At 39.0% G+C, this 12,510-nt stretch overlaps 1 protein-coding gene across 7 annotated transcripts in view; it reads left to right on the forward strand.

The window, feature by feature from the left end:
• The window catches only part of LOC134542659 (germinal-center associated nuclear protein), a 147,017-nt gene that overhangs the window by 106,124 nt on the left and 28,383 nt on the right, over nt 1-12,510 (forward strand). For all 7 annotated transcript variants that reach the window (XM_063387079.1, XM_063387077.1, XM_063387078.1 and 4 more), the window contains 2 exons: nt 1,608-1,732; nt 4,349-4,457. In XM_063387079.1, the coding sequence (XP_063243149.1) occupies nt 1,608-1,732; nt 4,349-4,457 (234 nt within the window). The remainder of the gene's footprint in view (nt 1-1,607; nt 1,733-4,348; nt 4,458-12,510) is intronic.

Consider the following 12,510-nt stretch of genomic DNA (forward strand, 5'->3'; position numbering starts at 1 on the left):
ATGTCACAAAATTATATTTATGGTAAGTAAAAAAAAATATATTAATCTTTAATTTTCAATATTTCTTCTCTAATCATGCTCCAATCATTCAATGAAATCAGGATCCAACGACAAATGTGATTATACTAACATTACTTTGTATAGTACAAGTAAATGTGATTATTTAAAATAATAATAATTAAAATTGTAGTAGTTAGCAAGTTTCAACTTAGGTGTATGGTCTTCTGGAAATATTCTTTGAGAAGCGTCGCTCTTTTCGGAAATGTTACGTTCTTTGCTACTTTTAACAGGATATCACATGTATTTTATTTTTTATTTCGATTTTTCTTTATTGAATATTATTTTCATTGTAGGATACAATTATAAAAATTCTGAAATAAACCATGCTTATAGTAAAACAAATGTTGTAACATTTTAAATATTTTAAATCAAATTAATAATTTTAAAATCTCTACTCTAGGCATTACATCATTTCACCCAGGCCAGAATGTGGAGTAAGAACACAAAATAAACAAGAATCTGAATACAGAAAAACTTAAAATGCTTCTTTAAATGTTATTAATATGTACAAAAATTTTAACCTTTTTGCATTAAAAACACCCTATTTAGCGTAGTTGAGAGAGAAGCATAACTTTAGAAAACCTTCCTTTCAGAGCTTAAAACAAACATTTGTTAGTTAATTAATGTAAAATAATATAATACACTAAAATTTTTGTACATGAATCATTAAGATCAATATCCGTATTGCTGGCACAGATAACAAATTTTTAATACGTTTCAAAAAAAAAAAAAAAGAAATATTTATTTTATTATTAATTTTACCTAGAAAGAATATGTATTTTAATTTATCACCTTTCATCCATTTTCCTGCAATATGTTTACAATTCAAAACTTCATAAACCAAACAACAAGCATATATATTGACAACAGCTGTCGTGTCTATCCTGGTCGCTAGGTCCGCTGTTGCCCATAGCCGTCTGGTCCGGGCATGAGTGTAACAAAGTGCTCTGAGTGGTGCTTCTAGCGGTGAGCGGGTGTGTGAGGAACGACAGTGCAATCTCACCCGGACCGCGTACTGTCTCCCACGCATCTCGTGCTTCCCCCTCCCCTCCTTCGCGCTCGCCGTGCGCCGGTGCGTGGGAGGCAGTCGTAGCTCGCCAGTCGACGGACGCGTCTGAGCGCTGCTCCACGCTTCGCCGTTAGCGACTTGTGAGTGATTCGCAGTTTAGCAGCCACTGCCTTGACGACGTAGACCGAACTAAGTGGCGTCTCGAGCGGCCGACAGCTGGCCTGGCCCCCTGATGTAGGCCACAAGGTGAGAACCCGTCCACTCCCTGAGTTCTAGGCTGGCCGGCGCTCTCGTCACGACAGGGGTCAGAGAGCCAGGTGTCGTCGTATTTAATAAATATTCCCAAGTATAACCACTATTCAGAGGGAATGCAATGATTTTTTACTATGATACACACACTCGGGAGGCTCCAGACACAACTCATTCAGTAAATAAAACACACAATCTAACTAAAAGACCACATCACCACCCCCCTCCATTGCCACGTGTGCAGTACTGCGGCATAAGCGAGGGACTGAGAGATGGTGACTTGTTGCAGGTGCTGAAGAGCGCGCAGCTAGCCCCTATACGACCCTGGCCGCCCGCCTCCCTGTGTGAGCTGGTGCTAGTCCTGGAGCGCTACTGCGACACCAGCTGTCTGCTGGACCACTGGCCTCTCTACAGGTCCGTCTCTCCATCACAACTGTGTGCAGTTGCCTCAAACTGAGTGGCAATATTTAGTTTCAAGTCTTTCAGAAAAATTAACTGGAAAAACTATAAACTAATCTTTTAACCTGTTTTTTTAATTTTTAATTTAAAGTAGAGAACAAACGGTTGGTAAATTTTATAGAAAAATTTTATGATGTTTCATGAATGACAGATATAATCCAGAACCATGAAGAGCACTCATTAAGTTCTATGCTGCTGCTGGAGATATTTACAGTTTTAAGGGGCCCGCCTCGTCAGGGGTGTATGTGTGTTAGTGAGGCGGGATGATAAGCGCGACGCTCGCTGGTGCTTCCAGCGCGGTATAGCCTCAAAGCGCAAGTCTCTGAACTGGCGCGCATTCGTCTCGTCGTCACAGGATAACTGTGAAATTTGAGCGGTGACCGTAACATTTTATGGCCGATAAATGAAGATAAAGGTGTTATGCAAGCCCCTTAAGTGCTTTCAAGAATCTGTACTGATTGTTTTATGCCTAAAAATTACTCTGAAAACACGCGTTTTAGGCATTTTAACGCTTCTAAAAATACAGTTTAAAAACTTAATCCGAAATTAAAAGTACTTTTCGGTCCTCAGCGAACTCTTAAATGCTATTCGTAAATAGGCCCCACTCGGATATCTTGAGTAGTTTTGAAATCGTGTTGTTTTTCCTGAAGCTCTGCACACCGTATGTGTGCCCAGGTAGGCGGGCCCCTTAAGGTGCATGCCCAGTGGTGCAAAGCAGCCAGCAATACAGCAGGGATCTTGTTACATGCTACTGTTCAGCAGAAATATAAGACTACAATTGAATCACCCTGAGGTGAAAGGGACTAAGTTCTTAAGGAGAGACATAAAAACAGGTTTTAAATCACACAGACATAAAATATATACATAATATATGGAGTTATACATTTCTGTACAATTAGATATCATTTTCATTTCTCTGCAGTAAATAAAAACAGGGAAATAGATTCTAAAATATTACAAACAAAAAACACGCAATTTTTGACTTAGTCCCTTTCACCTCAAGGTGTTCATTTGGTTAAATAACAATTTGAGCTGTATTTGCAGTTGTGCACGTTCCACATAAAATATATTACTTATAAAAAAACTTGAATGCATTTTACTATTAGTACTGCAGTGGATGTACAAAAATTAGACTTACCACAATGCGTCATTTTATCCGCAACTTTGGTTCAAATGACACATTTATTTGTGCAATATGACGCACTAAAAAAATTTGGAAGAAAATCTCTTAGTTAAGTAAACATTATATTTAACATGATAAAATAATTAGTATGATTATTTAATACTATAAAATATTCTTAAGTGTAGTAGGAAAGTTTTTTAGTCCTTTAAATTAATATCATTTTTGGCAGTGTTTTAAAAATTGTTATTACAGACTTTTTGTAATTAAATGTTCAAGGTCATTTATGTGCTGTATATATATATATGCGTATGTGCTGTGGTGAAACACAATTGCAGATTACGGGCTTGTTTTTTTAGTAAGTACGGTTTTGAAACTAGGCAGCTGCAGTGCAAGCTACAGACGTAATTATAGAACATTACGCCATGATTACGTTTGTTTGTGAGTATTTTAAATACCTTCGCCGATTGAGGATCCCGCAGACTGTGTGAAATAGGCACTGTAATTCGTTAAAACTTTTCATGTGTCAGGTGGTGACAACTTAAATAGTTATTTAGTAAAAGTAAAATAAAATCAAAAATTTGTTTTTGTAAATAATAATCATATAATATAACCACCATACATTATTAGCTCTCTTAAAAGCAAAGATAATAGTGAAATATTTTTATGTTTTATTTAATAAAATGAGAGAAAATGTGAAAGATTGCTTAGGTAGACAGTTTCTGCAGTCATTCACTCAGTCCGTGGAATAGAGGAGCTTCAGAATGTTCAAGTTTAAGTTGTGTACGAACATGCACATATTTGCTACATGTAGCTTGTAAACTCACTTTTTAACATCTCTGCAGTTTTGAATAGATCTAAATTATATATAATTTCAACAAATAAAACAAATTTTAACAAATCAATGTTATTTTTAAGATGTAATAGTTGTATATTTCTCTGCGGAGAGTTTGAATTGGCCAGATATTCACAACGGTACGGAAGTGCACAGCGACGGCTGTTGGCCTTCAAGCGCCACCTGGGAGCCGGTGATGAGTGGGAGACCAGTGCCTCTCGTAGAACCAGTAGACAACACTGATGCAGCGTGGCAAAATTGTGGTGAAATATTCGAGTGAAATGTGGACCACGTTCAAAGACAGCCAGCAGGGCAAGTCATTCTGGTGTCCACGCCAATTTAGATATTTTATATGCAGTAAAAGGAAGGAATTTTTTATTTTTTTATCATAAAACTTTCCTAATACATCATTTTAAAGTTTTGTTACACCGCCTAATTTAACTGTGTTTCTCATTTTATTTATATTTAATCATGTCATCAGAGCCACCAAGAATTCCCAAACTTAGAATGTATGCTAACATCTTCAATCAATGGTACAATGGATATATTAATGAACTAATGTGATGTAGACAGGAGGATGTGTTCCAACGCTGGCCGTGCCAACTGCATGTTGCAGCTACATGGAGCGTGCGGTCCGAGACTTCTTCCGTGAGGGCAGGTCACCCGGCCGTCATTCAGAATGGGCAGAATTTTTGCAGTCAGTCAACTGGATGAAGGTTGTGCAGGTACTGTGTTCTTTATGTCTTGAAGTCAGTTGTGAAACCACTTTACTTCAATGTATCAGTACTAGGAATTGTATTTGGCTGTAGCTTTCTTTTTACTTGAGTCCTATGTGGCAGAGCACACGGAGGAAGCACAATGCTCATTTTTTAATCTTGCTGTAGTACTGGGGGTTGATTACATGTTTGCAGGGACTTAGTGATCTGCCTAAGGCGCCCCCACATGTATTACAGGCATGTGAATCCAGCTACTCTCTCCTCAGGGCCGTGACATATCCTGTGTGCAGCGAGGCTTGTTTCCCCCAGTATAAGTAAAATACACAGAATACATTCCCTCTCAGCGGGGGTCACGCTGTATGTGGAGACAATAAAGGCGGCCCACACGCCTCAGTCTGTGTTCTTTCTCCACGTGGTCACCCGCGCAAAGAGAAACTGAGATGTTGATTTTATTGACGTTGCTCGTCTGTACATTTCACATGTTATCACTGTTAATAAGAGCTGGTGGCACAAATCAGTATAAGGGTGGTGGACTGTGTTAGCGTTCGTATAACATGACCAGAATCCGTCTAGCTGCAGTAAAACCTTTTTGTTGCGACCCCATTTATTGCAACCACCTCTCTATTACAACCCGATTTCGAGGAACCGTGAAAAAATTGCCGAAAATCCGAAGAAAATCGGACAGAAAATAAGTTTCTTGTGGTGAGTAGCGTGTTACTGCATTTTTCTTGCCGAGTGCCGACTTGTTTTAACTGCCGCAGCGATGTTTATTTTGACAGCTCAAGCAATTATCTTTTCCCGTGGGTTGATAGAAAAAGATCGCTTCACCCAGCATAAAAAAAAAAGCTACGCCACTTATTCCCCACGCAGGAAACACACAGGCTGCCGTCTGTCTCCCCCGCATTTATCTTTCTTCTATCATTCCACGTCTCGCCTCTCGCGCGAGCAATAACGTAGCGACCACGCATTGGGCTGTTTTATGCTTTGTTTGGTGACAGCAGCTTGATTTTATTCGGTACAGTAGAATCCCGCCGTATCGACCCCCCTCTGATGCGTCCATTCCGTTTATACAACTGTTTTTTGAGATACCGTGAAAAATTTGAGCAGAGAAAGTCAAAAATTTGAGTAAAATCGGCTGAAAAACAAGTCTGTTACACTTTGTTGGGCGCTATGTGTTCACGTTTATCTTGGCGAGAGCTGGACTGTCAACGCGGCAGTGTCTAGCCAAGCTCGGCGCGTCCACTATCGCACGAAAAGCCGTAGAGCGTAAGAAACTCGTCCGGCCAGCATCATCCTCCCCTCCCACACCGCGTGTGACAAAAGACAGGTTGTATAGTCCATTCTCGGTAAAATAAATATTTTTATGGGCTTATACGACAGTCCTTCGCCATTAATAAATACTATATAAGTTTAAGTTATTATGATACAATTTGTTTATTAGTCATACAGCAGTTTCTGCTGAAAAATCACTAATACCTCGAATTTTATTGAATAGAAAAATTTAGTAGGGCCGTAAATATATTTATTTTACTGCATAGTTACTTTTCCATCTGCATATCTGCATTCCAACGTGTTTTTTTCTTCTTTTTTTTACGCTGCGAAGGGACGTGGGAAAGATAATTGCTTGAGCTGTCAAAATAAACATCGCTGACAGCAAGGGCGGGAGCGCATCCTGTCGGTCTGTTGCTGTGATTATCTACTCCAAAAACATGTCACAGCATTTCAGGATAGCATTGTTCTTATATATTTCGTTTATAGCCGAATGTTTTCTACCTGATCCACACAAGTTCCTTCGCCACGTTTTGAACGAAAATAACAACCAGCCGGCTAGCATAGCCGAACTCGCGTGACCCGAATTCCTTTAGCGCGAGTATTTTATGTATTTGGATATATTTGGGGGGGGGGGGGGGGGAATTGGCCCGAATTCTCTATTGCGACCATTCCGTTTATAAGTCAGTTTTTCCGGAAACCGTGAGGAGTCGCATCAGCGAGATTCTACATTCCTTTTCATAGGACTCTTGCTATTAAAATACATTTATATTTAAGTTTGAAAGCTTGTAAATTCCTTGCCAGAGATGACTGAACTCGAACTTGGTGTGAAAAGTGACATATTTTGACATACTTTTTTTGGGCGTGTGTTAGTGGGGAGGGAGGGGTCCGAAAATATTTACAACGGTCTTACCCCTCCCTCATAATAGCCCAATTTTACGGGAGAAGGGAGGGTGAAATGAGCATTTTCTCACTGAAGGTTTTTCAAAGGGGAGCAAAGTTGGGGTGTTATAAGGGAGGACACTAGATGGCTGTGTGTCTGGGAGGGATGAGCTAGCCTTGAAGAATGTTACGGAGGAGGGAGGGGTGAGCTTATGCGTCATGAAGCCGCTGCCGCCAGCCAGCCGGGCGAGCTTCGTGTGCGCCCACTCACGTTGCAGAAACTAGAGCTGCCATATTTTTAAAGGAAATGTCCCATAATTTTTTTTTGTTATTCTTACATGAACATTATTGGAAGTATTAAAGCCGACACAAAAATACGCTGTGTGTTAAAATTAACAGATTTTAATGATCTTTCATTTCATTTCGTTTTTTTTTTAAATTTTTTTCTGATTTTCACATTTTGGTCAAAATGTCCAATTTTTTGACGGTTCCCGAGAATGTATTCGTAAAATCACTGCTTCGTTTAATCCGGGGTTCATGACATCGGGGTTCTAGTGTATTTAACTACGGCAAGCAGAAAACGTACTGTAAACTAAAAATAAACTGTCTTTTGACATATTTTCTTTAGAGGTGGCCTGTAGGGTGACGGACTTGTCATGAAAATTGAAGTGGGTTTAAAGCCAAGCCGTCTAGCATTGTGAGTGACAGCATCCTGCCATTGTACGGCTGGTTTCTTAGCGAGTAGTGGTTTGTGAGGGGGGGGGTTGAAATAAACTGAAAATTTCGGAAAACATCTATTACGACACCCCCCCCCCCCCCCCTCTATTACGACCCTATTCCTGGGAACCGTGAGGGGTCGTTTCAGAGAAGTTTGACTGTAATTAAATAAAACTTGAGTAAAACAGCCTACTGCAGGTAAGCCCTGGAGTGATGGACGTGGATCAGTGACAGCACAGAGTTGCAGACGACAGGTGCGTGAAGCTCCTTACCCCGGGCTGCCGCGGCGACAGACTGTTTCTCCCAGCGTGCCCACAACTCACATCCGGCCCACGGCCGTTACATGTATTTACACATAGCGGGCCACCGGGAAAAGCAATGAACACACACAAACCCTTAATCAAATTAGCCTACTGGCTGCAAACAATAACATTACATAACTAATTGGTTTAAAATAATTTAATATTTAAATATAACCTGCCTCGGGAATGTATGTCCCTGCTCGGCATCGTTTGGGCCACGGAATATTATTTGTGTTACACTTTAAAGAAAAGCCCGTCTTGAAGCAATTACTCCGTTTGCTAGAGTATAAAGCACTGTAGGGGAGAAACGAGCAAGTCACAATGAGTTAGGCTGGCATGGACAAGGGAGCGGAGCACTGACGTCACACCGGAGGGCGCGGGCCGACACACGCACACACTACGGGGGGTGGGGGCACATCGGGCTCAGAAGGACGCAGCCCGGGACGGTGTCAAACTGTATGTTTCTCTTTGGTTCTATTCAGTTTTTCTGTAACAAAAGAAAGAAGCAACACTAACATGCTACAAAATTAAGGCTAGTTAAACCTTAAATAATTTTCTTCTTTTTAATAACCTAATCTCTCTAATAACCATCCACTGTGCACAAACACCTAGGTTCAGCCTGAGCACAAACATTAATTTATTTTGTCATGGTGGTTCCACCGCTGGTGTTTTCTAGCTAAGGTTTTATTATTTCATGCTGATCCAGTACGTTTTTCCAAAAATATTTTTTAAAAATTTTTTTGTGTATATTATTATTTTTTCAAAGGAAACCACTGCAAATAATATGCTATTAGAGCTATGTTTATTTAAATTCCAGGTACTTTTAACAATTTATAATGTTTCTGTCTGGTAGCTATGACAGTCACCATGTCAACATGTAACTACCTCTCTTTTCATAGAGCTTATGTAATACATTGTTGGCTGTACTTGTGTAATGATCTACTATATAATTAGCTTCATAAATTTCAAAATTTATATAATTTTTGTGATTTGCTTGTCAGCCAGTATTTAATGAGATTTAGTTCTCTTTGGTTTTTGAGTAGCCTCTTACTGCTCTTTCAGTTCTTTTAAATATGATCAATTACTTATGTGTAGGGATGGTGATTTTTAGTTTTTGCTAAATAGATGCTAAAATATGCTAAATTATATTTTTTCCGCTATAAAATGCTAAATCTAGACTATTCCGAGATAAATGCGAAATCAAGGTAAAAACGTAGATTCGTCTTCACTCTACACAATTTATTTACCGATTGTATTTTGTTTCAGTTCAGTATCAAAAGAAACCATCATTTTATGGCGTATTCAGCACAAGTATCTTATTGTCACGTCATTCACAACTACTATTGTTCGTAAATATTGAATGTAGAATGGCCATCCATGCCTCGCGATTGTAAACAAAGCAAAGAACAACTAGCTGGAAGATTGTCCGTCATCTTGCAGAGTACAGTTTTCAGGCCACCATATTGCGACATCTCTGCTTCGTTGCGCTAACAATTGTAAGTCCCATTTTCTGGCTGTGTTTCACGTTAAAGCCGCATTCTTGTGTAGTCTGTGTAATCTTGCGTGTTTACAAATACGTGCATACTTGTGAATGTGTTGTATACTGTTATTTCTCATGGTAAAAATTGTACGAAACGTCATTCCCATTCGCAATCGCATAAATGAATATAAAAGTGAACAGTTATAGGAAAGTGATACAAATATTTTAATGCGCAATTTATGTAATCGCCATCTGGAATGGAAAAAAAAAGATTTGCTTGAAAAGCACATTAAATATGAGGGACATCAGACTGCAAAAAAAAAAAAAAAGATTCACCGAGAAGTCGGTTGAAGAAAAAACGGCAAGCAACGGTTTCTTTTTTAAAAATATACTTTTCTTCAGTAATGTAAAATGAGAGAATTGGCTAAATTGTGTTTTTTAAATGCTACAAAATGCTAAATTTCAAATTCAAAATGCTAAATGTCATTATTTTAAATGCTATAAATCACCATCTCTACTTATGTGGAAACCTTTCTTGCGTACGTAGCTTTATTACTCCTTTTGAAATCAGCTAAATAATATTAGGTTTTTTTTTTTTTTAGTTACTGTGTCTTTCCTGACCAATTTTCCACCATCAGAAGGACAAAGGATTTCCTTTAAAGCAAATTTTGTGTTTATTTACTTTTGCTCTATCACTTGTTATGCTAATTTTTTTAGGCTCGTGTGGCTGCCAGCCATGTTGTATCATGACTTTTATTAGTTACTTATTTACCCGACCGTTAGTCCGCTCAGGGCAGCGAGTAGGCGAGTATTGCTTCCTTCTCCCTCTCGCGCGTCCCTCGGCCAGGCCCGACGGCATCGCAGAGCCGCCAACCCGCCAGCGAGACTGGTCCGCCTCCACTCCCGCTCGCTGTGACGTGGCGCTGACCCGACCGCGTGCGACATACACTCCACAATCTCATGATCTTGAGCGGAAGGATCAAATCTCATAACGAACAAAGTTTTTTTTCCCCCCCTGAATAGGTTTACAAACGGTTAATATGATATTATTATATTATAATATTAAAAAGAGTAAAAAATAAAAATTCCCAGTAGCAAGATTTGAACCCGCCCCTGCAGGTTAACAAGTGCACGTTCTACCATTAATCTATCGTATCACTTTGAAATTAGTGAGGAGACTGTATATTGTCAATATTTGGTGCCATTTTCCTAACACATTTTAAATCTTGGGATTACTTTTTACTATGATTATTTTACTTTACCGAATACATTCCAGGTTAGTTTCACTATTAGTATAAAGTTTCATTTGTCACACCAATACGTTTGGTATGTACCCAGATTTTTAACACACTAACCTTGGGGTGCTCTCTTCTTTCATTTTCATAATGACCCTGTTTTAAACAGGGTGTCTACTGACCCTGGAAAACCTGGAAAACCTGGAAATATCAGGGAATTTTGTAATCAGGGAATAATCAGGGAAAAATCAGGGAATTTTTTTAAAAATCAGGGAATTTTTGTTTGGTAGGTTGTAGTTGGCAATACGTTTTTTGTTTATTGATCAGCTTGCATTGACGTGGCATCATGTGTATCCCCTCCCATTTTTATTTTTGAATGGCAAATAATGAACAGTTCCCACATCCATTTTCTTTTATTTACCATCGGATTCGGAAGAGTCGTCAAATCACGTGATACAAACTGGTTCAAGATGGTCTGTTATCCTGCTGACGTACGTGCTGCAGCATGTGCTTCCCACGTTCAGATTATACCGACAGGTGCATTTAATTTTAAGTATCTATGGATGCCCTCAACGTAAACTGGACATTTTTGTTATCTTTGAAAACAGATATCACAGACACTTTTGGTGAAGATTCGCCATTGTTGTTAGAAATTGGTATCTGTGGGCTTCATACGGTCCATGGTGCTTTCAAAACTGAAATTTCTGCTACACAATGAGACGTTGTTAGTTTTTTGAGGCACAGTTACTATTTGTTTAAGCACGTACCTGCAAGGAGGGCAGATTACATTAGAATAACTGGATCAGAGCTTTTTCCCAAGAAATTTTGTGCAATCAGATGGAATACTGCAGTTGCTGAGCGTGCCATGAAATTGTTACCCCATATAAAGAAATTTGTTAGTGAAGTTTCTATTTCATCTCTCTCTTTCAGTGTAGTGAAATGTGCTCTTGAAGATAATCTAAAAGTAAAATTGACATTCTTCCACTTTTTGGCGTCAGAGCTGGAATTGTTTCTCACAATGTTCCAAAGTGAAGCACCCATGGCACCTTTTCTCTATGATTCACTGGTAGACATTTTATTAGCTTTGGCAGGAAAGTTTTTGAAACCAGAAGTACTGAAGAGCTTTAGGGAGAAATGCAATTATCTCGATTGGATGTAGATAACCAGGAAAATCTATTGACTGCTAACAATATCAAGTTGGGTTATGCAGTACGCCATGCCATAAAGAAAGAGAAAGAACCAGAAAAGTCTGTCCTGTTACAGAAAAATGATAGGACTTGTCTAAAGGTTATGGTAAAAAAAACTTCAAGACAAAAGTCCCCTGAAGTACAATCTTACCAAGGGAATTTCCTGCTTATGTCTGTCTGTGGCTTTAAATTCGGGTGCGAGGAAACAGCGTGTGAAGTACAGTTTAGAATGTTGTCTCAAAACAGGTGGCTATCAGAACAAGAAGCTGATAACATAGAGTGATCATATCAGTTGGTATGTTCCTCGCAAGATTCTGCAGCACTGTTCTCGTCTTTTTCTCGAGAAGACGGGCGCCTTGATCACTTGTGGATGCTCATTCTTAAGGCACATACAGTAGCTTCCAAAACAGGCCTTCTAAAGTTTGTGAGGATGGTGTTGGTACTTTCCCATGGAAATGCATCATTGGAAAGAGGATTTTCAGTGAATTATAATCTGCTGACAGAAAACTTGCAGGAAGAAATACTGATCGCATGAAGACAGATGTATGACTTTGTTCAACGTTCTGGAGGTGTAGAGCATGTTGATATCACCAAGTACATGTTACAGTATGTAAGAAATGCTAGTTGTAGGCATAAGGAAGCCCTGCAAACAAAACAAAAAGAAAAGGAAGCTACAGACAAGAAGAAGGCAGAAAAAAGAAGAGTTTAAGAGATCAAGGCATTGCAGTTGAAGAAGGCTTGAATGTTGGATTTGGCTCGTTCTGAAGTAAGTGCAATAGACGCAAAAGTTTATTCACTGCGAAATTGATGGGAGCTTCCTTTTACTAATGTTTTTTGCAAAAGGAAGTGTGTGAAATATTTGTAGCAGCATGTTTTATTTGCCATCAATTGAGTCACTTTGGCCACGTTTGGAAGAAGGTAATTTTTTTACTAATTTAAGTATGTAAGTTGAAATACTTTGAAACCCGTCAATGTAATATTATGCAGTTT

The sequence above is a fragment of the Bacillus rossius genome (genome assembly GCF_032445375.1).
Source record: "Bacillus rossius redtenbacheri isolate Brsri chromosome 9 unlocalized genomic scaffold, Brsri_v3 Brsri_v3_scf9_1, whole genome shotgun sequence".
NCBI lineage: Eukaryota > Metazoa > Arthropoda > Insecta > Phasmatodea > Bacillidae > Bacillus > Bacillus rossius.